Source organism: Mauremys mutica, chromosome 1 (assembly GCF_020497125.1).
Source record: "Mauremys mutica isolate MM-2020 ecotype Southern chromosome 1, ASM2049712v1, whole genome shotgun sequence".
Taxonomy (NCBI): domain Eukaryota; kingdom Metazoa; phylum Chordata; order Testudines; family Geoemydidae; genus Mauremys; species Mauremys mutica.
In genome coordinates, this window is record NC_059072.1 from 104,885,076 (window position 1) to 104,912,792 (window position 27,717).

Below are 27,717 nucleotides of genomic sequence, written 5' to 3' on the forward strand. Positions count from 1 at the left end.
AAGACACCATAAAATAAGGATTAACTAACATAAGATACATAAAAATCTCATGTACAGTAATAGTAAACACTAGAGCTGCACAAGGAGTGGATTGTATGCTTTAGAAGCCATATTTTTGAATTTGGATTGTCTATATAAAACTTTAACCCTAACATGACTGTGAATGCATAGACCCACACACCAATTTCTACTGGGTATCTCCAGCTGGAGTATACCTATAAAGTTATCCTCATTCTCAAGTGCATGTGGCATAGATACACAGGGAAGAGTATGCCTCCCCTGATGATTTTTACCTTCAGCGTGTATCTGTATGTTCCAGGGTATGCAGAAGGTGTTTATTTCAGTAGGTGCCTTTGGAGTTTGAAAGCTTGCTATGTACTACAATCTCCCCCCTCATGCACACAAGCCTTTTAACTTGGCCCTCTCCTGCTAATTCACTTGCCACATCCAGGAAGGCAGCCAAGGGAGTACTGTTAGCAGTACATTGTGCAAGTGGGGAAAGGGAAAGAGCTGGGCCTATACACTTGGAAGAGAAGGCATCAGCATGTAAAGTGGGAAGAGGGCCAGAAAGGTACACCTAGAACACAGGAACAGATGTGGACGTATCTTCTGTTGCTGCACCCACAAAATGGGAAAGAATAGAAAGGAAGACAAAAAAAGGGTAAGGAGACACCTAGTTGCTAAAATGGATAACGCTGCAGGAGCCTAGCTATAAAGATGCCCCCAATATCAATGAACTAGAGTTAATTTCCTTGTGGAATAATACATACATGTCCTTTCAGATAAACAAACATCTTTGTCTGACCTCCTTTTGGAATAATACATATTTAACAATAATACATTTGGTAGGGACCAGAACTTGGAAGCAATTTAGAATCCTCACACCACAACTTCTATCATCTGTAGATCTAATTATACACAGTACAGTGAGAGTGTTGTGGGCAGGGAGGGACCAGAAAGTGCCCTCCAGTGCAGAATGCAAATGAATTGTTTCCAGCATTAAGTAAAAGCAACCACCAAGGTAAAGGGTAGGGCGGGTAAAGCTGCATGCATTATAAATTGATGTTCCGGGCTACACAGTAGCAGAAGGCATCATTCTTACTGAGTCTGAACCAAACAGCACTGGGATCAATATAAGCAAGTAAGACATACTTAATGAACAAAAACAGGTAGAACATGTAGTATTTTGGTGAAAGTGAAAAGTCAAGAAACAAGGACTGAAAGCAGCAAAGGTGAACACCAAACATGTAGATCGGTTTTTATTGCTGAGTCAGGTAGAAAAGGGCTCCCATAGCAACTGAAACAAAAAATCATCATCATCATGGGTGCTGGAACATACTGAATTATTCCCATATATACAGTCACTGGTGAAAAAAAAACATCATCCCCCAAAAACCTGAGCACTCAAAGAGGCCTAGTGAAAAGAGAGTTCGATTCAGAGTTTAATATCTGGCAGACTGCTTACAGCCAATCCCCACTGCAGCCATAAACTCAGCTGCATGCAAATCCATCTCTGGCTGGGAAGAAAGGGTTAGGGTTGCTTTTGCTCTGACATTTCCAAAGTAGTCTGTTGCAGTTCCAAAATAGCACTATTTCTTCTTGGTAGCTCTCTTTCCTTCTCCTTTCTTGGGCTTTCCTTTACCACGGAGCTTCTTCAGCCGCCTCATCTCTTCCTTAAAATCTTGATGTTCATCTCTGAATGGAAGAAAGAGAGGGAAGAGGGTTAAATTTAACTTCTTCCAAAAGAACAAGAGTGCAGTGGGTTCTGGCGGCCAATACTTCCCACTCAGAATGGTAGATTCCCACTTAGAAGAATGGAGAGATGTACACAAAACAAGATGAGAACTAAAGTAAACATACAACATGTACATTATCCTAGTGTGTTTTACATCAAGAGGAAAACAAACCAACAATGTGATATTTTGCATTACATCAGCACCTTCCATTCAAGAATCTCAAAGTACTTAACAGAAATTAAGGAATGAAGCCTACCACCACCATGTGAGGTAGTGTTATTCCATTTTAAAAGGTGGGGTAAAACAAGACTTAGGGTATGGCTACACTTGCAGCTGTACAGTGCTGCCGTGGGGATTAGCTTACAGCGCTGGGAGCCGCGCTCCCAGTGCTGGGGCACTGTTTACACTGGCGCTTTACAGCGCTGTAACTTGCTGCGCTCAGGGGGGTGTTTTTTCATACCCCTGAGCAAGAAAGTTGCAGCGCTGTAAAGCGCCAGTGTAGCCATGGCCTTAGAAGTGAAGGGACTTGCTCAGAGTCACACCAAGTCTGTGGCAGAATGAAAAACAGGATGCAAATCTCACTTGCAGTCTTGTTGTTTATCCAATGCTCTCCAACTCCCACACCCACACCTATTCCCAGGCAAGTCTGATGGTTGTCCAGATGTATTAGAGAATGAAGCCTATATTGAATCTCATTGAAAGATTTCCTTTGGTACTTATGGAATTAACAAGATTGCCTTTATCAGCTACAAATGATATATATTTCTTACAGTGCATTTATTGATCCATTGTGCTCAAATGGGAAGTAAAATATAAAATCAACAAGAGACAGAAAATCAAAATCCCATGCCCCCAAGCTAGCTCAGAAGTCTCATCTTGTGTTGTAATGTCATGCAAAGACTTAAGTTTGGGTCATTAGCTCCTGAGAAGAGAGGCAGGGAGGGCTGCAGTTACACCTGGCATTGCTCTCAATTGATTTCACTGAAGGGTTCTGGAGGAATCTATATCTGCCAGTGGGATCTTTATTATTTATTTGTATTATCATAGCGCCTAGGAGCCCTAGTCATGAAGCAGGACTCCCCTGCGCTAGTTGCTGTAAAAAAAAGCAGTAAAAAAAGTGAACAGGGGTGGGGAAGTACAGGATAGGAAATCCTGGAGAACCCTTTAAATAAATTCCACTCCATCTCCCATCCAAATGCAACTTAGCAGTGGAAAGTGTGGGAAAATGGGTAGTAGCACCTCAAGCTTGTCTAAGGCTGCTGCCTTGCTCTTTTTAATACTTCCAGAAAAGCTTAAGAATTATTCCCAGGCCCCCTTGGTCTTTAGATCTGTGTCTAACGTCTACTGCCTGCCACAACATTTATTTCTGAATAGCACACCTGAGCCACTGCAGGCCTCTCTGAGCATACACAAGAAACAAGACACTTGAGCGAGCACAGTTTATAGTTTGGCGTTTTGTGCCAAGAGGAAGTTATTCTAGGAAGTGTTGTTCTTACAATAGTGCAGGCAACACCTGGATGGTCACTATATAATAGGTAGGATTTCTATTTCTAGTATGGTAAAGAAACTCCTATAAATTCCATGCCAGTTGGCCAGAGTAAAGGCTGCATTTAACTGCCTCAAAGAACATCTACAAGTAATCAGTTCAGAGTTTCCTTACTCAAAATTGTAATACTCACTTAGAAGCTTTAATATAAATGTTTCTAGTCGATTTTGTCCTCCTATATTTGGAAAACAATTTCCCTTCATTTTGGATGGTTTGAAGGTGACTTAGTTTTTTAAAACTTAAAGAAAAATCAACCACCACCAAATTTCAAGGATGGGTACTGAAGTAGCCATAAACACAGGGTAAGATATTTTAGCAGTTGGTGTGTTAACATGCTAAACGTCTTTTGCAGCTCCTTGAAAGAACAGGACACCCCATAATTGTTGCCTTAGCTTCTGTTCTGCAGACAGACATCACACCTATCATTCATCAGCTTTGCAAAACAATGCTTTTTTAACGGATAAGGCCCCTGTCCCAAACAGCTAGAACAGGGGTTCTCAAACTTCATTGCACCGCGACCCGCTTCTGACAACAAAAATTATTACAAGACCATGGGGGAGGGGAAGGAGGGACAACGAAGCCTGAGCCCACCCAAGCCCTGCGGCCTCCAGTAGAGGGGGGCAAAGTCAAAGCCTGAGCCCCACCGCCCCAGGTGGTGGGGCTCAGGCTTCAGCTTCAGTCCCGAGTCAAACCCTGTGCTTGGGTCTCAGCTTTGGGCCCGGGCTGCAGCAAGTCTAACGTCAACCCTGGCGACCCCATTAAAACAGGGCCACGAACCACTTTGGGGTCCTGATCCACAGTCTAAGAACCACTGAGCTAGAAGCAGCATGCCCCATATTGACATGTGATTGCTTAACTACACCCATTGGTCTACGAGCTCTTGCCCACAAAAGATTCAGTGCATCTAAACAGGAAAAACTACATAAACAACCAGTCCACATTTTACTCTATTCTTCCCACACCAAGCACAGCAAAAAAAGTGCTTCTTCTATACGACCTGTCTGTTTTCTGAACTGCACCACTTTAATAGTTCTGCTGCTGCTTTAACACAACCCTAATAGAATCCACAAGTCCTTGTTGCCCAGTCCATCCCCCTCACCCCCCGCCCCTCCATTACACACATGGATCACCTGTAGAGGCCAAAGAAGCGGAGTTTCCTCATGAGGGCGAAGTAGGTGTTGTGAGAGGGATACCAATCGTAGACCTCCTTCCGTTTGGCAAGGGGCTGCCCGCTGAACAGCTTCACTACTTTCATGGATTTATTGTCTGTTGGCCCGACAACTTCTCCAAATATCCGGGCACTCAGGCGGGCCATCCGCAAGGCATAATTGGAAAGAGCAGACATCTCCAGGCAAAGAATGGACACGCACACATATGCACACTTCCCTACAAAAGGAAGAGGAAAAACTGCAGCTATTTGAGATGTTCCAGGATCCCAAGTGTTTGCCAGTATGATCCTGTCTTCCACTCTCAAATCACACTTGCAATTCACACGAGATGAGGGGCATCATGCTTGAGGCTGCATTTCTCACTGCAACACAGTTGATGCCAATGTCTTTGGCATAACCATAAAACACATTACTTATCACTTTTAGCACATCTGAGGTTTGTCATCCCAGCTCTATGTAAAACTAGTCTAATTCCTAATATACAGTTCTCCATATAGAGACATCACTTAATTTGGTAGTCTCTGCAGAGAAGACAGGGATTAAATGGCATGAAGACTCAGGCCAAGATCCTCAAAAGGTTTTTAGGCACCTAGCTACCATAGATGTCAATATAGTTAGGAGATTCATATCTCCATTTCTTTCTCCCATTCCTCATCTCTTTGGATTTCATGCATGTCCTCCACCATGACGTTGTTTTCTGTCAGTTTTCTCTCATATCTGTCCTTTTGTTTGAAGCATGTCCCCACCTCCCTCTTCCAACTATTTTTCCACTTTTGCCTTCTCTTTTCCAAGAGAACCAAACATGTCAACAAACTTCCCTCCAACCAAGGAGACTCCCTCCAGAGTCCCTCACTTCTGCTCCTTCAGACAGCCAAATGGAATCTCTCTAGAATATAAGATGCTCTCAGAGAGATACTCCAAACTTTTAGCCATTACTGCTAGACCACAAGAGCAATTCTCTCTCTCCCAACCCTAATGATCCCTTTGATGTTTTTCTTCAGCTCTCTTCACATTTCTCCTTCCCCATTTCTTTCCTCATCTTCCTCTCTATTTAAATTTGTTCTTTCCCACAGAATAGCTCTCAAGCTCCTACTGTCCACTGAATGAACCGGACAAACCTTGTTAGATTCACTCTACTTGCTGGGATCAATGGGGAAGCCAGCTACACAAAATGAGACAAATGAGAGAGTGAGAGAAGGAAAAGACTAACCCTTTTATTTGTCTTGGCTTCAGCAGCAGATCGCCCCTCTGATTCTTCCCGTAGGATTGACAGCTATAAACAGGAGTAAGAGGATTAGATCTGCTTTTCTCTATTATTGCAGTCAGCTCCACTGGGGAAGCATTGCATATGAGGCACAGAGGTACAATCCTCTGTTTGGGATATTCCTGGCAGTGGAGTTTCAAGCAATTTATGTTATATGTCATATAGGGCTAGTGAACAAGATCATACGGGATTCCCATGATCCTGTAATGACTTCAAACCCCCTGTGCTGCCCATACCATGCCTGTCTGGTGAACAGGTGATGGTTTAAATCTTTAGAGCTGTCAGCATTCTTTCATGAGCACTAGATTGACTGTAAAGTCCTTATTTTCTTTTAAAAAGCATTTCACAATTGCATCCAGAAACCAGCAACAGAATCAAGATGAGCATAAAAATATTGGAGATGTATAAAAGCAACAGTGAAGACCATCTGTAGGACCAAGCCAAGTAGATTTAACTAAATTAATTGGGAATATTTTGTTTAATAACATTATCTTGAAGTAAATATTACCCCACGTGGGCTTTTACATAGTGGAGGAGCTGGTGCACAATCGCCTCCTTAGATTTGCTCCCACTGGTGCTCAATAGCAAGACGAAACAGAGGGAGGAAGTAAATTCAGCACCCAAATAATAATGAAGTGTTCTGGGTCAAAAGAGAATACGAGACGAACTACAATGGGAGGGCAAGCAAAGTGTCAGAGGCTTTACGGCAAAGCAATGTCCTAACGTGAGAAGAGAGAAGTTCTGGAACAGCTGCAGTCCAGCATCTCAGTTTATCACAACCATGGGCTACATATGGTAGAGTTAACATAAGCCTCTCCTGTGCTACAGTGGCTCTCTTTCTTCAGCAGCTAGACATCAGACAGCCAGGCTGAATCACAGCACCGGCCTTTTCTAAACAGATATCCTGAAGTCCTGCATTTGTAGGTCAGACCTAAATGGAATTGATTATTATTTTGCACTGGCCACCACCTGCACAGATACCAATGCACTCTACTGTGCCACAACCAACCCTCTCCAGTCTCCCTTTTCCACTGTGCCAGGAGACATGAAACCACTCTTAGCTCCTAGATGATGCAAGACAGCAGAATAGTGATAGGCTTTTAATTTAATAGTCCCTGCTGGGATCTTCTAAATAGCCTAATCCAAGGTTGGAGTCCTTAGCTAATCCTATCTAATCTAAGAATACCAGAGAGATTAAACTGGTAAAAATTGAAAACTCCCACCAGTGTCTGAAGAGGTATCCAAGCCGGTCTCCTTGGTGACCTGAGTTTCTGTGAGAAGCAGATGGAAAGTCTGAGCATAGTACATGAAAGACTACTGATACTGCACACTGCCCCAAGTGGTTCTGTGCCCTGCTCTGTCCACAGGTGCTGCCCCTGCAACTCCCATTGGCCGCAGTTCCTGACCAATGGGAGCTGTGGGGACAGCGTGCAGAGCCCCCGGCTGCCCCTATGCATAGGAGCCAGAAGTGGGGGGACATGCCGCTGCTTCCGGGAGCTGCGCAGAGCGGCCACTGACCCCTCTCCCCAGCGGGAGCTCGAGGGCCGGATTAAATTGGCTGGCGGGCCGGCCCTGGGCCATAGTTTACCCACCCCTGAGCTAGCCACACTAGGGGCTGGCCCACACTTCTGGATGACAGTGATGTTATCAGACTGACTGTTAGCACTGTTTAACACTGAATGCTGTTTTCTGATAGGTTGTTTGCCCTGACCTCATCCCACTCCTTTTCCTCTTAAATGCCATTCTTTCCCTCTCCTTCACTCCTACTTACTGCCTCTCCCCCTTTCTCCACTATGGCCCCCACAGTACAGTCTTTAAAAAGACCTGCAGACCACAGGATTAGTTCTCCCTTATTAATATAATTTTTAACCTGACAGTGTCTTTAGAGATAGGCGACAATGCAGGAGAGGGCCAGAAACAGAAGAGCGTGATCCCCATCAACAATAGCCACCTGTCTCCTTCCAACAGTTTCTGATAAAATATGAACTAATTCTTAATGTTACATTGCTATCCATTCTAAGGGCCCTACATCATTTCAAGTGCTTTCCATGAAGAGGAAAGACACTAGCATTCTAAGTCGGAGGCACAGTTTAGATTTTGACAAACAAGAATAAAGGGGTTGGGTTACAATACCAAATTATAACAAAAATGTTCCCATTAGTTTTATTTTTAAAAAGTGAAGGAATTTTTTTTTTTTTTAAAACAGTGAAACATTCCATCTCATTGCCGCATCCAGAACTTACAAGACCCTGATGGATGCCATGGCGAGCACCAATTGCAAAAGCCTGCAGTATCCATGGTGGGGATATCACAACAATCTCTGTAGCTGAGAACCACTGATACAGTTCAGGGCCAATAAATTCACCCCCTACACTAAGTTATTCCTTAAAGTTAGGTACAGCTGCTATCCCTCACAGCACACAGACAAGCTTCTCCTCCGTCCCACCCAACATGCACAGAGAAGCCCCCTACACAGCAACACGCCTCCTTCCCACATCATACCACACAGGAGCCCCCTCCCCCACTACCCTACACACAAGCCCCTCCCAACTTCCGCCCCTCCCCCCAGGTACCCCTCCTGCAATATATACACGCATGAGCCCCTCCCTTTTACTAGCCTCCACAGGAACTCCCAACACACACACACACACACACGAGCCCTTCCCCCTACCACAGGTACCCCTCCCCCCCAACACACACGCACGCACACGAGCCCTCCCCTCCCCCCAACACACACGCACACGAGCCCTCCCCCCTCCCAACACACACGCACGAGCCCTTCCCCCCCCCCCAACACACGCAGGCGCGCCCCCTCCCCTTGGCGCACAGCCTCCTGGGCTCCCAGCTCTCCCCCCTAACCGGGCCTCACAGACGCCCCCACCCCGACCTCACCTCTCTGCCCTGCCGGTCATGCAGCCACCGCCCCCACCGGAAGTGTCCCTCCCGCTAATCTCACCGGGCTGCAACGGCAAAGCCATAGAGCGCCGGCGCCCTGTCACCGCCCAACACAAGAAGACGGGAGTTAGCCGTGCGCATGCGCTCTACGGACGCCGCCAGCTCGAGTCCCTTCTTCCCCGTGTGGGTGACGTCAGGGTACGGCGGTTGTTGCAGTGCCGAGGGTGGGGGCGCGGCGGTCGTCCCCGGGCGCGCGCCCGCTGCTGGGTCACCGCCCGTTCTTGGGCGGGCGGCGGCGGCGGCGGCTGGTTCTGTCCCTCTGACTAGGGGGGGCATCCCGGCACGGGGTTTCCTGGGAGAGGGGCGGAGGGCAGCGGCACGCGCCCGGGGAGCGCGCTGCTAGGCAGCCGCTGCCTAATCCCCAGGGCAGGCAGCAGGTGTTCACTCACCCCCCCGCCCCCGCCCAGGAGCGAGGGGGACGCTGCCGTGCCCTGCCTGCAGCGCCCTCGGGGCATTCATTTAGAAGGGGGCTCTTTGCCCGATGCTCAGCAGCCCTTCCCCCCGCAGCGAGCTTTGCCCCCACGGCATCTGCCTGCCGCCCTATGAGCTAATTCCTGAACGTCCGTAAGCGCCACAGATCTTCTGCCACTGTTTTAAATACGTGAATTCCCTGCTTGGAACAACCACCTTGTTAAAAGGGATAACGAATGAGCAAATGTAGGGCACAGAACAATCCGACGCTGGCAAGGCACTGACTAGATGACCTGTTAGGTGCTTTACATTTCTAATTTCCCTTTTAGTGTTGGTTGGCCTAAAAATGTGCCTACTGTAAAGGTTCTGTTTCCATTTAAGTTTTTATGCAGCATAATCCCCGTCGTGTCTGATTGCCTAAAATAATCCTGCTTGGTTTCCAGCTAAGGGACATCTAATGCCTCAGGCTAACGTTAGAACTGCTACACTATATAAAAGCTCCAGTAACTCATGACTCAGTTAAGATTCAAACCTACTGGGTTCTGATCTATTGTTATTCATTGTGCCACTGGCTCCATCATGAAGCAGTTCTGCTAGCTAGAAACATCTTCCCCTTGGCCCTTTGTCTCAATGTTGCCTCTGCCTTGCAAGCATGCACATGCTTACATTTGTGAACGAGTGTTCCCCTTGTTGGAGTAAATTTAAGCATGTACAAAAGTGCAGAATCAGGGTGTATATTTCTGTTTGCAAATCAATAGTTCCTTCTGTCAACAAAACAACAACCACATGTTATTTAGTCTTAGACCAATAGTAAAGTAAAAATTGTTTTCTCATCAGTTCCTTATCCGTTACTACTATATGTATTAGTTATGATGGTAGCATGCAAAGAGCTGTCAGGATTATGGCCGCATTCAGCTAGAAACTGTACAAACATACAGGACGACAAAGTCACAATAGTTAACAAAGCACAAATGTAGTTTCCACTTAGTGCCTGTTACATTGCACCTGGAAAGTAAGGTACTTTTTACAATCTGTGAAGCTGTAAATGGTCTGAGAGATTGCCTTTCTCTCTAGTGCCCATGGAGAAGTTTAAGATCTGCTAGTTCCTAGACTTTATGGGACTAGTGGAGGGAATCATCTGTAGAGTACTCCTGATGCAGAACTTGTTCTTCCTGAGATGTTGCCTATATTAAGTACAGTAGCACTTACTGTAGGTAAGAAGTGCAGTAATGTTAATTGCCTATGGTAGTGCTAAGCACCATTGTGAAAGCCTCACAGGTCTGTAGCACACTACTCATTCATATACAGAATTGTTCCCAATGGTCCACAAGTGATCATGCTCCTGTTTCTATTATCCTAGTTGGATTCCAAGACCGTTAACCATTTGCTAAGGTGAATGGGCTGGAATGGAAGATTCCCACCATCTTCTGGGACTATTGCTAATGATATAGTGCATGGGTGATCACTTGGCTGGTACTTTATTATGAGCTCCTCTAGTCACAGAGAAAGGGCTGTGGTAAATACAGTAAGCATTTCTGTGGCCCTGTTTCCATGGCATTCTTTCCTACATTCCTTATACACCTCCATTCCAGCCCAGGATGATGAACACAGGAAGATACGGGATGAAGAAACAGAGTGGGTTCATAAGGCTTACACTTCACCTTGTTCCCTGAAGTTGATGGTGTTCAGAGCACAGAGCAGAGCTACTTGTTTTTAATCAGGCTTTTATTTTTATTATTTATGCAATACTAAGTAAGTAAACAGTGATGCACAAGCTAGGCAACATCTATACTTTGGTGGTTGAGTGGTGGAACAAGTGAATAGGTTCCCCTACTTAAGGGATCTAATGACATCAGACAGGAGATGTGATGAAGAAATCAAGAGAGGGATACAGCTTGTAAAAGATATATTCAACAACTTCCAAAGATTTCTGTGTTGTCAAAATTTAAAACTGCACATCTGCACTAGAATGCTGAAGTGCTCCATATGGACAGCCTATGTCACATAATTTATGTTGCTCAGGGGTGTGAATAAACCACCCTCCTGAGCTAAGTAAGTTATACCAGCATAAGCGCTTGTGTGCACAGCGCTATGTCGGTGGGAGACCTTCTGCCACTCGCTGAGGTGGTTTCTTTATGTTGACAGGAGAGCTCTCTTCCACCAGCATGGAGCGTCTTCATCAGATGTGCTGTAGCAGCATAGCTGTATCGACATAGCTGTGCCGCTGCAGCACTGTATGTGTAGACATATGAATGAAGAAATTATGGGAAGGATTAATTTTAAAAGAGTAAACTTGAGACCCTAGGTAAAAAACACATCTTTTTGTGGACATTTCAGCACTCATACTATCAGGCAAGATCATAGGAAAACCAGGAAGAGGAAGAAAGAGAGTCAGTTATATTGGAAATGTCATCAGGTGGACTGGTATCCAAAGAAGAGTGAAAGCTTTACAACTTTGTTGTGACTGCAAAAGATGGAATTTGGTGATCAACAGTCTCTACGTTAGAGACAGCACTTGAAGAAGATGCAGTACTATAGGTGTGTATAGTGCTTTACTGACAAATAAAGTGTCGTATTGCTCTGAGTGGTTTATAATCTAAATTAGACTGACACAATGATGGAGAAGAAGAGCAAAAGGAGGGGGAATGGGAGGTATTTGAGGGTGACAACAAAGAAAGATTGGAAGATAAGCTGAGTATTATGAACATGTCTTTTTAGAGCTTTCTTGGCTTTTGGTTCTTAATAAAGTAATATTTTTGGCTTGGACAATGTCTAGGATGAGGGTTGGTAGTACAAAGCTGATCAAAAGAGGGGAGTCTTGAAATGAGGTTTGAAGGAGAGTTACATGGGGCATAAAACCAGGGTGGCTATTCTAGGCATGGGAATTTGCGATGAAGGAAGTATCAAGACACAGGGTACTGGCAGAGTAGAGCATAGGAAGGAGTGGTTAATCAGACATCATGGTAAAAGTGCAGGACAAATCTTGTGTGCGGGTTACAGGGCAATAACATTAATTATATGAAGTCACCTATTTGGTTGATTCATATTTTTTGTACATTTTCATTTAAAATTGAACATAAACAGGCCTGGACAGTGGGACTCTGGACACACTATGCATGCTGGAGCCTGTCTCAGTCTATCCATTAGAGGGCAGTAGTACGACCACCAGTAAGTACAATAGATCTGTGCATCAGTTAGTTTGTGACTCACAGATAGTCTCAATTTATTAATTTTTATTTATGTTTGGAAATGTGTAATACATGGTAATAAATCCTAGTCCACTGTGGATGGGATAAATATTCCTAACCCTATCAATTTGCTTATAGCAGGTGGTTCATGCTGTAGAAGGAACACCTTTTAGACTGTTCTATTTTAAATATTGAAGTTAGAAGATGTATTTTGACTCAAGTAGAGAGCTGCATAGGGCACTGTGTTAATTTGCATTGAGTATCAAGTGCTGTCTATTTAAAAAAATACGTTATGTCTGATTTTTTTTTTTTTTTGGTTAATGATTAATGTGATTAATTTGTGAGCTTGAACTGGGCTGTCTTTTCCAGTGATTCACACTAATCCCTGAGAACAACTAGTAATGCAAATCCCACTATGGAGAATATGTTGTACTAGGGGGATGACAGTCTTTGGGTGATGTAATATCTTTTATTAGACCAATAGTCTTTGGGTGGTTGTTTGCAACATATTGTGGCTTTAAGATAACTCACTGAAGTCAGTGCTTCAGAAGGAAATTTGCAAGGAAGCTGCTATTAAACGCTGCCACTTTGGCCCCATTAGAAACACTGTGGTGTAGGAGATTTCAAGACTGGCATCAATTAAAAAGAAAAATCTAAATTATTTTTTCAAAGCTTGTTTGAGTCTCAAGCTCATTGCTTTCCAGGCCAGTGGGGCTGTGGAGGCAGCATTCTCACCTCCTGGGGAAAGAGAGCAAGCACATTTTATGTCTCTAGTGCTACCCTCTGACTGATGCTTGAAATGGTATTGACCGTATGTGAGGGAAGTGCATCAAGTCCTTTTTGAATGGATTAGTTGATCAGCACAGTATGGGGTACACGAGGATGAATGGAGACAAATAAAGGGGGATACAGAAAACCCCCTGTCTTCAAATGCATGTCATCTAGACTGAATGATTCATAGTTCAAACGTATGTCCTAATACATGGCTAACATTAGATGGAATATTTAAAATTTAAGAGAGGGAATGTTTCCTTGTGGTTAGATCAAGGGCCTGGGAAGAGGAGGTTATTTATTGTTACTGGACATTCTTTGAGATGTGTGGTTACTGTCTGTATTCCACACGGGTGTATGCATGCACGCCAGGTGCCTGAGTCTGGAAGTTTTTTCAAGCAGTGTCCGTTGACCCGCACATATGCAGTATCTTCCTTCGTGTTCCTGACCAACGGTATAAGGGATGGTGTGGGTCAATGCCTCTCCAGTTCCTCCTCTTATCGCTGTGCACTAGGATTCCGAACCAGAGGGGAAGGAGGGCGGGTAGTGGAATACAGATTGGGACCACACATCTTGAAGAATTTCCAGTTACAGTAAGTAACCTCGTCCTCTTGGAGTGCTGGTCCCTATGTATATTCTACATATGGGTGATTTGCAAGCAGTGATCAGTGTAAAGGTGGGTGTGAGGAAGCTGATTGCAGAGCTGCCTCTAATATAGCCATTCCTATTGCTGCATCAGCAGCTGCTGCTTGAGTCAGGGTGTATTCTGCCATAAATGCATGGACAGATCGCCATGTTGCAGCTTTGCAAATGTTCTGCAGTGGGATGTCTGATAAGGATGCTGTGGAGACTGCTTGTGCTCATGTGGAGTGAGTTGTAACACCCCCAGGAAGGGGAAGCTTTGCTATTTGATACTATTCTAATATGCATTCCAAGATGCACTTAGAAATTCTTTATGAGGTTATGGGTGGGCCCCTTGAACTTTCTGCTATAGCGACAAAGAGTCTCAAAGATTTCTAAACTACAAGACAACTATTTACATCAAATATTTACAATTTTTTTTTAGTGATTGCAAGAGCGAAGGAGGACAGGATTGCAACTCAGGCCGTGCGTAAGTAAGAAGGAACTGGAGAGGCATAGACCCGCACCACCCCTTATGCCCTCAGTCCGGAGCACGAGGGAAGATACTGCACATGTATGGATCAATGGACACTGCTTGGAAAAACTTCTGGACTCAGACACATGGCACATATGTGTATCCACATGTGGAATTCATATAGGGACCAGAACTTGAAGAAGAATTAGGATTGCTGAATTCTATTCCTAGCTCTGCTACTGACTCCCTGTGTGATCTTTGGCAAGTGAATTAACCTGCTTGACAACTTATGCTTCTGTAAACTAGGGATAATAATATACTTCACAGATGGAGTGGTGTCCAGGAGCTTCTGGCCTGCTTCCTGATTAACTTTGCTTCTAGGTAACCCATGAGCCCAGTTGCACTGCTTTGGAACTGACAGAGTGGCCACAGCCCGTGATTGGATGCTGGTTTAGCAGCCCTGCTGATAAGCCTGGCCCCCCACAGCAGATCAGCAGCTGCTCAATGTGTACCATGTCTTCAGCTGTGCTTGCCCTTGTTCCAGTCCTTGCTCCTGCATTGTTCCAGCCTTTGTTCCAGTCCCTGCTCCCCACCGGCTTCAGACTTCTGGCTTAGATCTCCAGCTTTGCCTCTGGCTTATGGCTGTGGTTGATCATCCAGTTCTGGCATACAACTTCTGTCTCTCAGGAACTGATCCCTGGCTCTGGCTTACATTTCTGATTTACCCCCTGCCTCTGGCATTTGGCTTCTGTCCCTCTGGTACTGACCCTTGGCTCATTTCCTGACTCTGCCCATCATGGACCCAGCTCTAACTGGTAGCCTGAACTCTTGCTTCCACCGCCTTGTCGGCTACAAATGGTGAGGCATAGTTGAGGTTTGTAAAATGCTTTGACGTATGCAGATGAAAGGGGCTTTTACCTATGCAGAGTATTCTTATTACTTTACCAGCATTTTATATTATATGCAACAAAACTTTTTAAAAGTAGCATCAACAAAAGCCTGTCATTTTGACAAGAACAAAATATTGCATTGGAAAAGAAAGGAAAAATTAAAATGACAGAATCCACTGAAAGGAAAAAGACATAATGGAGACATCTGGCTCTGTGCTGATAAAAGCTCTCAAAGCTCCTATCCCATCATCCTTTGCAGAGCTCATCTGAAAGCGTATCTTTCAAGGGTTTCCAAAATGAAAAAAAAACATCTGTCCACGTCTAACTATGTTTGACCAACTGTTTAAAAAAAAGTGTTCGAGTGATAAAATCCTCAGGAAGATAACCATTTCTCAAACAAAAAGTTTGAGAGGGTTCATCAGCCCATTTGAGTAATAAACAGAAGTGTGCCATCAACAATCTCAGGGGTGACCTGTAAATGCATATTAAACTCTCCATTCTCCCTGCTGTATTACATAATTTTATCTTCTTTTTTATAGCACAGACTACCTGAGAATTTACTCCCCTGAGAAGTTAATATCCCTTCTGGAACCTTTAGACACTTATAAAAGCCGTCTGTATAGCTCTGTTGGCAGCATCTTGCATCTTACTCAGAAGGCATTGGGCTCAATCCCACACTAGGCTTGGCTTCATTATTTTTAGTGCTGACACTGCAGTGTGGCATTTGGAGTGGGGTGAGGATTGCTGCTGCTGAGCAGATATTAAACGGAACTCCCTTTGTCTGTATCAACTGTTGTGGAGCTCCAAATCCTGCTCCTTCCTCCACGTGTGTAGAAGGCCTTGCCTGAAGCAGTACTAGTTCAGCACCATTGAGGGTGGAGGAAACAGAATTTTTAGAGACTGCTGCCAGGGGTTATGCACACACCCAGAATCCCTACAGAACTCAGCTCCGTAAGGGTTCCCACACAACCATATGCAGTGGTTGTTTGGATGTAACACAGTAACAATTGATCTGTTGTTGCACAGAATCTCCAACATTGACCCAACATATGCAGGGGTACAGAGGCTACTGTAGTAGCACCAAGATAGATGTGGAGGTTGTGGAGAGCGGAGGAAGATCTCCTCTCTCAGCTCCCTCGGAAGACACCAGCAGCTAGCCCAGTTATCCAGGTTGGGCACTGAGAACGGGTATTTCCCCACAGTGTCTGGTGACTGCTGATTTTGCTTTCACAGTCACTGTGCTATGAGTATCTAACGTGTTGTTGTAAAACACTTGGGTATCTCAAAAGAATGGCCATACTGGGTCAATAGTCCAGTATTCTCTCTTCTGCCAGTGGTCCATCCTTTCAAAGTCTGAAAGGTGCCATAGGAAAATGCTAATCTAAGAGAGAGATGTCTTGCTATAGGTTTATAATAATGCCTCATTTTCCATGTCAGCTTTAGAACTATAATGTATCAGATTGCAATTTTCAATGGGAAATAACTATGGTGTCTAAGAAACTAACCACTGTTGTGATCTCAGTTCATTGTCGGTTTAGGAAGTAGAGTTGCTGACACCATTTGGAAACCATCCTACGTAGCAATTCTGTAGAAATACTTTCCTTAGTAATAATACAGAATGAGAGAAAGAGAAGGAACCAATGACAATTGCATAGAAACTAGGTCTCCTTGCGTGAGAGTTCATCTCTTCCTGCTGCATATTCCCTACCTAAAATTATAATCCTCTCTTTGTGATCTAATCATTTCCACAGCAACCAATTGTGAATATCACAAACACTTCATGTGGGGGAAAAAAGCTGCAGGAATAGATGAACTCTGAAGAGCCAAAGAGTGCATTTTTATGCAAATACCTTTATTAATAAAGAAAAAGGAGCAAAATACGGAAGTATAGGAGATAGCAGCAGACTTGTTTCTAAATAGAATGCTTTTAATCCTAGATGTCACCTGCTCTTATAGAAATTGTTTTCACTATTGAAAGAACCTGCTCAGCTGGTACTCCACTGCCAACAAAGATACATGAGAATTGTTGCCTGGTGGCCCCAAGCTGACCTTGGAGGGCATGTGTTTTTGGGTAAAATATAATCTATTTGCTAACATCCTTAGAGAAATAATAATATACGTTATTGAAGCTGTAACAGGAACTAGAAAAATCCAAATATATGTTTTAAAAATAGGCTTGGCTGTAGGTTTTTAGTAGTAAGGGCTTAGCGAGGTCCAAAAGCAGTTTGCAGTCGCATAAGCTAACGTGAGTATTCTGTGCTGGTGAAATGTACCTTGTGATAGTTTAGAAACGCACTACGTGATAAATAGGTAAACTACAAATGAACATACAGTTGCACCTTAGGGTACCTTTGCAATAAGGTAGCCATGCAGCTAACTGCATTCACATATCAAAACTATTGATACATTAACACAAATGGGTTGCACCAGTGGTCGGAAGTTTAACTATGGTTAGCTGGAATAACACACGTGGGCAGGGGCTGAAACCTTATCATATATGGTCCCGGACATGCATGGATGAAATAAGAAGAGGTGTATAAAAGATTTAAATAGAGACTGGGAGTGGCTGCGTCATTACACATATTGAATCTATTTCCCCATGTTAAGTATCCTCACATCTTCTTTTCAACTGTCTAAAATGGAGCATCTTGATTATCACCACAAAAGCTTTTTCTCTGCTGCTGATAATAGCTCATCTTAATTAATTAGCCTCTTACAGTTGGTATGGCTACTTCCACTTTTTCATGTTCTCTGTATGTATATATATCTTCTTACTACACTTCTACCTCAATATAACGTGACCCGATATAACACAAATCCGGATATAATGCGGTAAAGCATTGCTCCGGCGGGGCAGGGCTGTGCACTCCGGTGGATCAAAGCAAGTTCAATATAACATGGTTCCACCTATAACACGGTAAGATTTTTTTGGCTCCCAAGGACAGCATTATATCGAGGCAGAGGTGTATATGTTCCATTCTATGCATCTGATGAAGTGGGCTGTAGCCCACGAAAGCTTATGCTCAAATAAATTTGTTAGTCTCTAAGGTGCCACAAGTACTCCTGTTCTTTTTGCAGATACAGATTAACACAGCTGCTACTCTGAAACCTGTCATAAAAGACTTAGTTATGCAACCTATTATTGGGGCACCAGGGGAAGCCTGACCCAGTGCCCTCCTGTGATTTCCACTTACAACTTTATGGAGAGCCTTAGAAACAAAGATGAAAGGAAAATAAGTATGCACAGTGAAAAACTAAGTATGAACAATGCAGGAAACCACTTTAGTGTACATCTTATTCTTATACTTATGTATATTGATTTTTCCCATGATTTCAATTATTTGTATTAAGTAAAGCTCATAACATCTGTGTATGCTTCACCAGTTTCATCTTCAGAATTAACTAGGTAGCCACCTGAAAAAGAACCAGTTATTCAAGACAAGAACTTGTTGCACCTCTATAAATTTTATAATTGTAATAATTGATCAGGCTACAGGATCAAGGCTTCTCTTCTAAGTCATGCTTCAGATTAAGGAACTTTTTAGAGAACATACTTCTCTGGCCAGGTGCTAGTTTTTGGTTTTGTTAACTGGCTTTTCTTCCAGTCCCTCCTGCGATTTTTCCATGATCTTCTATGAATTACATTTAAAAACAAACAACAAAAACCTTGTCTTTCTTTTGTTGCCAACAGAAGCAGCAAATTGAATTGGCAGCTTGGAGCTGGCATAGGCATGATGCAGATGTGATACACTTATGCCTAGGAGAAAATGTTAAGCTTAGACTATGGATCCATATCTCTATGGACTAATGCATGAAATATCATTGATATGATCTGTGGCCAAGAGTCCCTTTGGAAAAAAAAAAAGTGTCACGGTAGCCATCAGTAACAACCACTCATCTATGGGGAGGTACAGAATGACCTTTCACCAGATGCAGACTAACAGTAGTAGAGATGCGCCTTAAGTATAAGACCACATATATGAACCAAATATTGATGCGCTACAGCAAGGTATGAATTATTCAGTGGGAGTTACTAACAGGCTTTAATAGCTGTGTGTTAGGCCCAGCTTTAAGAGGTGCCACTGGACTCCTCGTTTTTGTGGATACAAACTAACACGGCTACCCTCAGATACTTTAAGAGTAGGAATCCCTTCTCACCATTCGTGCTGTTGTCTGTAGGACCCTGATTCATTGGTTGCTGAAGTTGGAAGGTGTGTAGGGAACGTGGCAGAGAACTGCAGGAAGAGAAAGGATGGTTGCATGGTTAAGACAATTGAATGCTGCCCTGGAGAACTGGATTCTATCCCTGCCTCTGCCACAGAGTTCCTGTGAGAGGCTGGGCAAGTCACGTGACCCAATATTTTCATAGGTGGCCTCTGTGTGTTCCTCATTTTCTAGGCACCCCGCTTGAGACACATGGGTCTGATTTGCAGAAGTGCTGAGCACTCACAACTGCAACTGAGGTCAATGAAAGCTGTGCTCTGAAAATATAAAATGCTAGTACTGTACTCTGAAAAATGTGGCCCTACACTTCTCAAACTTAATGCTCAGAATATGTTGGCACTTGAGAATTTTGGCTTTAATCTCTGTGCCTCAGTTCCCACTGTGTCAGATGGGGATAGTACCTCCTCAGCCGTAACATATGGGTGTTGAATTTAGTTCTTTACAAACATTAATGAATTTAAGACACTATGCTGACAGGACCATAGAAAAGCCCATGAGGAAATGAGTAATTCTATATTCAGTGCTGGGTTTTGCCAGTGCATTAAACAATGCATAGGACCACACAACGAATGATAAGAACATAAGAAAGGCCATACTGGGTCAGACCAAAGGTCCATCTAGCCCAGTATCTGTCTACCGACAGTGGCCAATGCCAGGTGCCCCAGAGAGAGTGAACCTAACAGGCAATGATCAAGTGATCTCTCTCCTGCCATCCATCTCCATCCTCTGACGAACAGAGGCTAGGGACACCATTCTTACCCATCCTGGCTAATAGCCATTTATGGACTTAGCCACCATGAATTTATCCAGTCCCCTTTTAAACATTGTTATAGTCCTAGCCTTCACAACCTCCTCAGGTAAGGAGTTCCACAAGTTGACTGTGCGCTGCGTGAAGAAGAACTTCCTTTTATTTGTTTTAAACCTGCTGCCTATTAATTTCATTTGGTGACCCCTAGTTCTTGTATTATGGGAATAAGTAAATAACTTTTCCTTATCCACTTTCTCAACATCACTCATGATTTTATATACCTCTATCATGTCCCCCTTAAGTCTTCTCTTTTCCAAGCTGAAGAGTCCTAGCCTCTTTAATCTTTCCTCGTATGGGACCCTCTCTAAACCCTTAATCATTTTAGTTGCCCTTTTCTGAACCTTTTCTAGTGCTAGAATATCTTTTTTGAGGTGAGGAGACCACATCTGTACACAGTATTCGAGATGTGGGCGTACCATGGATTTATATAAGGGCAATAATATATTCTCAGTCCTATTCTCTATCCCCTTTTTAATGATTCCTAACATCCTGTTTGCTTTTTTGACCGCCTCTGCACACTGCGTGGACATCTTCAGATGATGAAGATAAAAAGAAGTGGTGAATAGCTGTTCGTTAAGTGAGTGCCATCTATCCTGTTCATTGAAAAAGGGAAGAGTCCCGTAGAAAAAAATTGTATGTGATCATGTAGTTAAAAGCCAGCATAATGTGCAGACATACATATGAGGGGTAAACTACTATAGCACAGGTAGCCTTAATTCTGGTATTTCCTAATTTGGGTGTTTAATTTTGCAACCCTTACCATAGTTTTTTTATATATATAATATATCTACCGATGTAGAGAAACAGTGTGTGTGTGTGTGTGTATTGATAGGTTTCTAATTTGTGCAATAATATGATATATCTATCACCTGGGAACATCAATCAAATTTTGCTCTTCTACATTGGTGAAAAGCTGAAGTAATTTCTTTGCCATTAGTAGAATTTATCTGGATTAGGTGAGTTTACTAGAGCAAAATTTGATCTACAGTAAAAGCTTTGTAATCCAGCATGTTGGGGGAATGGGGGAGGTGGGGTGCCAGTTAGTCAAATATTTCAGTTAATTAAGAGTTATACTTACCAATGGAATACCAATTTTCAAAGAATAAGAATACAATAAAATGAATAAAGTATAAAATAGTATACAAGTACTCAGCAATCCAGTAGAAGCACTGCACTGCAGGGTGGCTGGGGTTTGTTGAAGCACTTAGGTGTATACAGGTAAAGTTTTCTATACAGTAGTTTTACGTCTTCACTACCCGCCGTATCGGCGGGTAGCAATCAATTTCTTGGGAATCGATATATCGCGTCTCATCTAGACGCGATATATCGATCCCTGAACGCGCTCCTGTCGACTCCGGAACTCCACCAACTCGAACGGCGGTAGCGGAGTCGACATGGGGAGCCGCGGACATCGATCCCGCGCCGTGAGGACGGTAGGTAATTCGATATAAGATACTTCGACTTCAGCTACGTTATTCACGTAGCTGAAGTTGCGTATCTTAGATTGATTTTCCCCCGTAGTGTAGACCAGCCCTAGGTTATCTTATAACACTATATATCGCTATGGGCAGTGCATGGCATACACACAGATCACTTAAAATACACTTAACACAAACTATATTGAACATAATTTAATCTTTGATGATTCAGAAGGCACTTCAGGATCTTGCAGTGCCTCAGGGTCATCATTATCAACATCAATTATCAGTATAGATGTAGAAGGTGTAGGAGATTGGGCTGAATCTGTAATGATCCTATGACACACCCTGGAAGCTGCTTTTTTGAATAAATCCCTGATATCAGCTTGCTTACTTGTCTTCTGCCTCTTTTGCATAAAAGTAGAGTGCAGAATGTGCAATCGCATAACCTCCTGGGCAGTATACTAGTGCTGGTTTCTAGACTGAAGATTTGTATTGGGAGATATCAGAAATGCTGGTTAATAGAGCTTTTCCTCTATTACACTGTGTAAAATTATCCCTGTATTGTGTCAAGAATGTATATGTGAGCTGTCTTACTATGTAATTTGTAGAATGGGAGCTTCTGGTCTCCCAAGAGACTTTGCCCCCAGATTCATTATTGCATATGTAGCACTGAAAATAATTAATATTGGACAATGTGCAATAGTAATAATTTGGACTACATTAGGGAATGTAGAATTCATGAGCGTTTCCATAAAAAGCTCAAATTATATATGAATATATTTTAAAAAAATTATCTGTGTTTATTTTTGACACATAGGAGCCAAATCACTACATTGAAACTAGGATGTAATTTGTAACAGCAGTTGGGGTTTTTGACGGAAATATAGTAAAAGAATGTGAGACGGCTGTAAACAATTACAGGATGGGAGATCGTGTAGAAAAAGAATGGATAAAATTTGGGGTTGAATGACAAAGATCAAGAACTAATTATTTATATTACAGCAATGTCTAGAGAGGCTCCAACCAAGACTGGAGTCTCATTGTGGCAGGCCAGTAGTTCTCAACTTTTTCTATACAGTAGTGCCCTTTTCACTATGGTGACTGACTTCCAGCTAGCTGGGATCTAGCCCATATTCCAATCTTATTAACATGGGAGGAGCAGAGTGGGAACAACCCCCAACTCCTGTTTGTGTCCCTCCTACAGGCCACAATGCCCACAGAGAACTCCCGTGTTAGGCACTGTACAAACTTAAAGTAGGAGACAGTCCCTGCCTCAAAGAATTTACAGTGTAAATAGACAAGACAGAGAAAGGGCAGGGAACTGAAGGACTCAGTGATTTGCTCTCTGATGCACAGCAAGTCTGTGACAGAGTTAAGGATTGAATCCACATCTCTTGAGTCTCTGTCCAATGGCTTGACCCCCAGACCATCCTTCCCCTCTCTATTCTAGATTCCCTCTTATAGAATCTGTGCTAGATCTTCTATTGCTTGTGCACCCAAAAACTCGTGGGCAGTGGGTGAACCATGGGCTTGGGGAGGCTAGCTCCCAGCCCGTCCCACCCCTTCGGCCTGAGGCCCCGCCCCTTCCCCCCCCAACCCAGGCCTCCCCCAGCTGCCAGCCCCCCGCAGCCCTGGGTTGCCTGGGCCCCTCCCCCGCCACAGAGTGCCAGGCGGGTGGCATGCAGTCCCCCCACCATGCCCCAGAGCACTGGGTGGGTGGCACGCGGCCTCCCCCTGCTCCGGAGAACCAGGCGGGCAGCGCAGCCCCAGCCACCCAAGTGCCAACTGCCTTAGCCCCCAACCCCAGCAGGCTTCCCTTCTGGAAAGAGGAGCAGCCTGCCTGGGCAGGGGCCAACTGGCAGCAGGAGAGGCCTCGGGGTGGAGCGTGGGTGGGGCCACACAGGGCGGTTTGGGGAGGCACTACTTTCCCCAGCCTATTATACATGCTGCCCAGGTTAGTAGCACAAAGAATTGCCAAAGAGAGAAGGGAAATACTAAGGCTCAGCTCTCTCCATTGAATAAATTGAGTTAGCAGCACAGATCCCTGTGAACAGGAACATGTATTGAGCTGGTTAATCCCCTCCCCCACTAGATGGCACTGAACTCTCTTTCTTAAAAAAAGAGAGAAGGAAGATGAGGAAAAAATATGGTGGAGGTCATTTTGATTTTAAAATATGAAGAAAAGCAAATTGCAATTGATTCTCCAAGCAACCCTGCCCTTCCCCCACCCTGACCCCAAAATGCCTGAATGCACCTCAGTAGGGCCTCTCTGTAACTGATGTTTTCTTGAAAGGCATTAGGCTGCTGTGGCTAAAGCATGCTAAGGAGAACTGAAACAGTCCTGCAAGGGGAGGGAGAATGGACTGTCTTTATCTGTAAGATAACATCTGTGGTGAGGTCTAACCAGTAATACAGGCAGCTTGTCACAACAAATTTGTTCTGAATGGAATCTTTGGGCTGTTCCTTCAGACATGGTTTTAGTGCACCAGTGCCTTATCTTGTCTATCTTTCATAGATATTGTAATCTACACAAACAAATCCCTCAATTTTCATTTTAATAATTTCCTCAAATTACATCTTTATATCCAAACTGATTTCAAGTCATTGTATCAATCCCCCTCCCTGAGACACCCCTAATTAACTATAGAGAAACATTTGTATATAGGACCCAAAAGAGTCTGTGTAGTCTTCTATACTTCTTTAAGATCGTTGTCCCATCTTACATTCATCAGAGTATCCACAATGATTGTTTTTCCCTTGGTGAGGTGGGGCCAGGATGGGAATGAGAGAATTTAATAATTATCTGTTTATGCTGAGATGGGGCTGCCTATAATAATCTTGCGAGGAGTCAAAGAAAATGTTTGTAAAGTCTGCACTGAGCAGTAATCTACCCCTTTTGAGAAGAATGAGACAATGGGAAAATATCTTAATTCTAAGAGTTAAATTGAAGTTAATCTGAAACCCTACACTTTCTTGAACATTTATATACTGAAAGTGACTTGAGGGAGGATATAGATTGCTGTCTGACAGTGCTACAAATACAAGCAAAAAAACTGCACATAGAGTGCCACAGGTTTGCCTTTGAATGGAAACAATCCAAACCTGGATCTAGGTGGATCCTGCTAATTTTTGGCTTCAAGTCCCCAGACTGTAGGTGACCAAAATAAAGAGCAAATCTAGCCTCTCCAACTGCAAAACAAAAATAAAATAAAATAAAAATCCAGCCCCTGATGCATCCAAGAGTAAGAGTATCACAAAAACCAAAGTCTGGCACATGGATCCTGCTGAGCCCTGCCAAAGTTTGGCCCCTTCCCCCAAATTCTAATGTCTAAATAGAAAACACATGTAGACGTTTCTATCTTAGATTATTCCTGTGGCCCCTGATGCATCTTGGCTCCATATCACTGGGAAAAAAAACAAACAGATCTAGTAACTGGACAATGGATTTTTAACCCTGATCCCCCCCAATTCCACAGTCTCAATAGACAAAAAATACCTTCCAATACACCACAAAATTGAGACCTTGTGTCACAGAGTCCACTCACTGCTAGGGCACCTCCTTCTGTCTTTTCCAATGGCCCTTTCCTTACACCATGCCCCCTCCCCTGGGACTTGAGGTACTTCTTTGTGACTAGGCTCTCCAGCCAGGTCACTACAGTTGTGCCCTTCCAGGATATCGAAGTCCCAATGGATGACTATCCCAGGTAGTCTTTTGCTCCACTGCCAAGTCTGTGCCACTTCCCCAATGGCTGGTATAGGATCCCAGATGCATTCTCTACTCCCAGGACCCTACATCTAGCAACTGCAGTCTGCTCTCAGACCCTGTTGCTCTTTCCCTGGAATCCTTCCTACAGCTTCTGGCTCCCCCTCTCCAGGCTTACCAACTCAAATTCCTTCCTCCCACGACAGCCCACTTAACTCCATAGCCCCAAAGACACCTCTCTCCTATGAAGAAACTGCAGGCTACTTTCACTGCAGCCCCTTTCTGCTGCCAACTTCCTGGCTTTATGGCAGCCCCACTGTTCCTTCTCAGTTGAGCTGACTCAGTCGAGCCCTGACTCTCCCCCAGGTGGAGCTGGTCAGGTTAATTAACCTAATTTAATCTGCTCTACCTTGTGTGGGGTGAACACCTCATCCCACCTCGTTTCAAAGTGGTGCAACAGCACCATAAAACATGCATTTAGGACTTGGCTTCTGCTAGGTTGGTTGTTTTAGCCCAAACCCCAAAATTCTACCAGCAGCAGGAGCATAGCTGCTCTAACGTCACTGTAAAAATACAGACACCTATGTATTGCTGCTCAATAATATTGTAAAAGACACTTGTCTAACACCCAGCACCAGCTGGATCCTATTATTTGTGTCCCCATGCCAACACATTGTTCCATCAAAATAGACAACACATGTTGCCCCTCTTTTTTGACCAGTGAATTCCAGGTTTTTACACATCCCCATGCAAAAGCAACCTAGAAAGACATAGCTGACATCTGAATCATTCTGGATCCAGCAAATGTTTGTCCACAACCCCATAACCCCTACTATCTAAGTGGAGACCAAAAGTGTAGCTGCTCCTAATCCATTATGAAAATTGGATCCCTGTGTGACATTACCCTGGGTGAAATCTGAATTGATGGTCAGCTGTGTCCCCTCAATTCTCCAACTTAGGGCACCAGCCTTCAGAACCCCAAGTTACTTGCAGTTGTATTGTATGAGTGCTATGGCCAGCCACCCTAGAATTATTCTACAGAGCAACACCAACAAATTCCCAGTCCCAGACTTACCCCCAGAAATTTATGTCTTGTACTTCCTAGCTCTCTCCTGGAAAATACAAGTTCATATAAAGTCTGTCATGTTATTAATAGAAAATAATATGCACAAATCCGGTTATCCCAAATGGAGCTCCCGAAACGCTTCAATCCAAACACAATGGTTTAGATAAAACAATAAAACAAATTTATTAACTGCAGAAAGATAAATGTTAAGTGACTACAAGTAATGAGGCATAAGAGTCAGAATTGGTTACAAAACTAAAAAATAAATTGCAACTAATTCCTAACTTAACAAGCTAAATAGATTCAAAGGAAAAGTTTCTCTCACCACATGTCTTAGCAGTCTTACTGGCTGAATTCTTTAGGTCAGGATCCTTCTCCCAGACCAATGCTGCTTCCTTTGTTCTTCAAGTGTTGTCAATGATGTGAGTAGAGAGAAAGGGAGAGATAATTTGGGGCATCTGCTCTCTCTTCTTATAGTTATTTCTCGTCTTTGAGAATCATCTCCATCTGAAGTTTAGGAGACAAAGACAGGAACCCCCAGCTGTTTCTTTGCCAAGATGTAGATTTTTGCCCACATCCACTTTCCTGACAAAGAATGGCCAGTTAACCAAGTGATGGTCCATTTGATTTTGCTGACACCTGGCTGAGGCGTTGGCTAGCCTTTTGTCTCTGAGGAACTGGTTTGTGACTGCTCCCCAGATTTGGAACATGTTTTAGTAATAGCATACAGTGAAATCTTATAACTTTACACACAATGTTGCCATACATATTTTACCAGGACAATAATGGTCAGCCAATTATGAATTTTCAAATGATACCTCAGAAGGCACACTTTGTACAAAATTTATCATAATCTCGTAAAAGGAGTGAACATAGGAGCACAGACTGTTACACCTTGATATATCCTGGAACATGATCACTTGAAAAATCCAAATATGGATGTGGATCCCGCATGGTCTAGCCCATTTTTCACCTAGATACTCCAAGTTTTACATTTTAGATAAACAGTGAAGGGAGCTATATTTCTACATATGATTAATATTTATCCAATGTGTTATTTCACTGAAACCACAACAAACTTAATCTGACATCTGGATCCTTCGAGACACCAGCCAACAACCAGTCATACCATAACACTGAAATTTGGCAATGGAACTGGTCTAGCAGATGTGAATGATCACATTAGAGGTAGGTTTAGATTATCATCTTTCCATTGTGGTTTCCCAAACACCCCATGTGATTTAAACATATATTTTATTAATTTTAAGCATAAATTAATGTAAACTGTGTATCTAAATCCACTAGGCCGCTTTGAAAGTCACAGTGGACTGGAATCTGAATGTTTCTGGTTAAACAGGAGATACTACACCTGTTGTCTCTTTTGCTGCTACAATTTGTTTTGGCTTGAGGCCAAATTTGGTAAGATCGAGCTGGATTCAGATGCTTGATCAACATTTTTGTGATGCGGC

The 27,717-nt window shown here is 43.5% G+C and overlaps 1 protein-coding gene and 1 long non-coding RNA gene across 7 annotated transcripts; one reads left to right on the forward strand and one right to left on the reverse strand.

Annotated features, from left to right (window-relative positions):
* Positions 1-1,228: 1,228 nt before the first annotated feature.
* Positions 1,229-8,865, reverse strand: MRPS33 (mitochondrial ribosomal protein S33). 5 transcript variants are annotated; one of them, XM_044989417.1, is made up of 5 exons: positions 8,672-8,864; positions 6,939-6,986; positions 5,662-5,724; positions 4,413-4,668; positions 1,229-1,695 (listed from the first exon to the last, which is right to left on the reverse strand). In XM_044989417.1, exons 4-5 carry the CDS (start codon positions 4,625-4,627, stop codon positions 1,590-1,592), a joined length of 321 nt encoding a protein of 106 aa, XP_044845352.1. In that variant the 5' UTR covers positions 4,628-4,668; positions 5,662-5,724; positions 6,939-6,986; positions 8,672-8,864; the 3' UTR covers positions 1,229-1,589. The 5 variants fall into 5 exon arrangements, with proteins under 5 accessions (XP_044845352.1, XP_044845330.1, XP_044845358.1 ...); XM_044989395.1 differs by having other exon boundaries at positions 8,608-8,713; XM_044989423.1 differs by lacking the exon at positions 6,939-6,986 and having other exon boundaries at positions 8,672-8,865.
* On the forward strand, positions 8,658-17,692 carry LOC123350747. 2 transcript variants are annotated; one of them, XR_006573810.1, is made up of 4 exons: positions 8,658-8,808; positions 11,419-11,619; positions 12,166-12,249; positions 14,107-17,692. It is a non-coding gene; the product is annotated as an uncharacterized LOC123350747 (long non-coding RNA). The 2 variants fall into 2 exon arrangements; XR_006573811.1 differs by lacking the exon at positions 8,658-8,808 and adding an exon at positions 8,962-9,381.
* The last annotated feature ends 10,025 nt before the right edge of the window (positions 17,693-27,717 follow it).

Excerpts from the sequence above, each read along its gene's own strand:
- MRPS33 (XM_044989423.1), bottom strand. The coding sequence starts at position 4,627 with ATGTCTGCTCTTTCCAATTATGCCTTGCGGATGGCCCGCCTGAGTGCC. Across the intron at positions 1,696-4,412 it reads CGCTTCTTTGGCCTCTACAG|AGATGAACATCAAGATTTTA; the intron begins GTGATCCATGTG and ends TCTTCCATTCAG.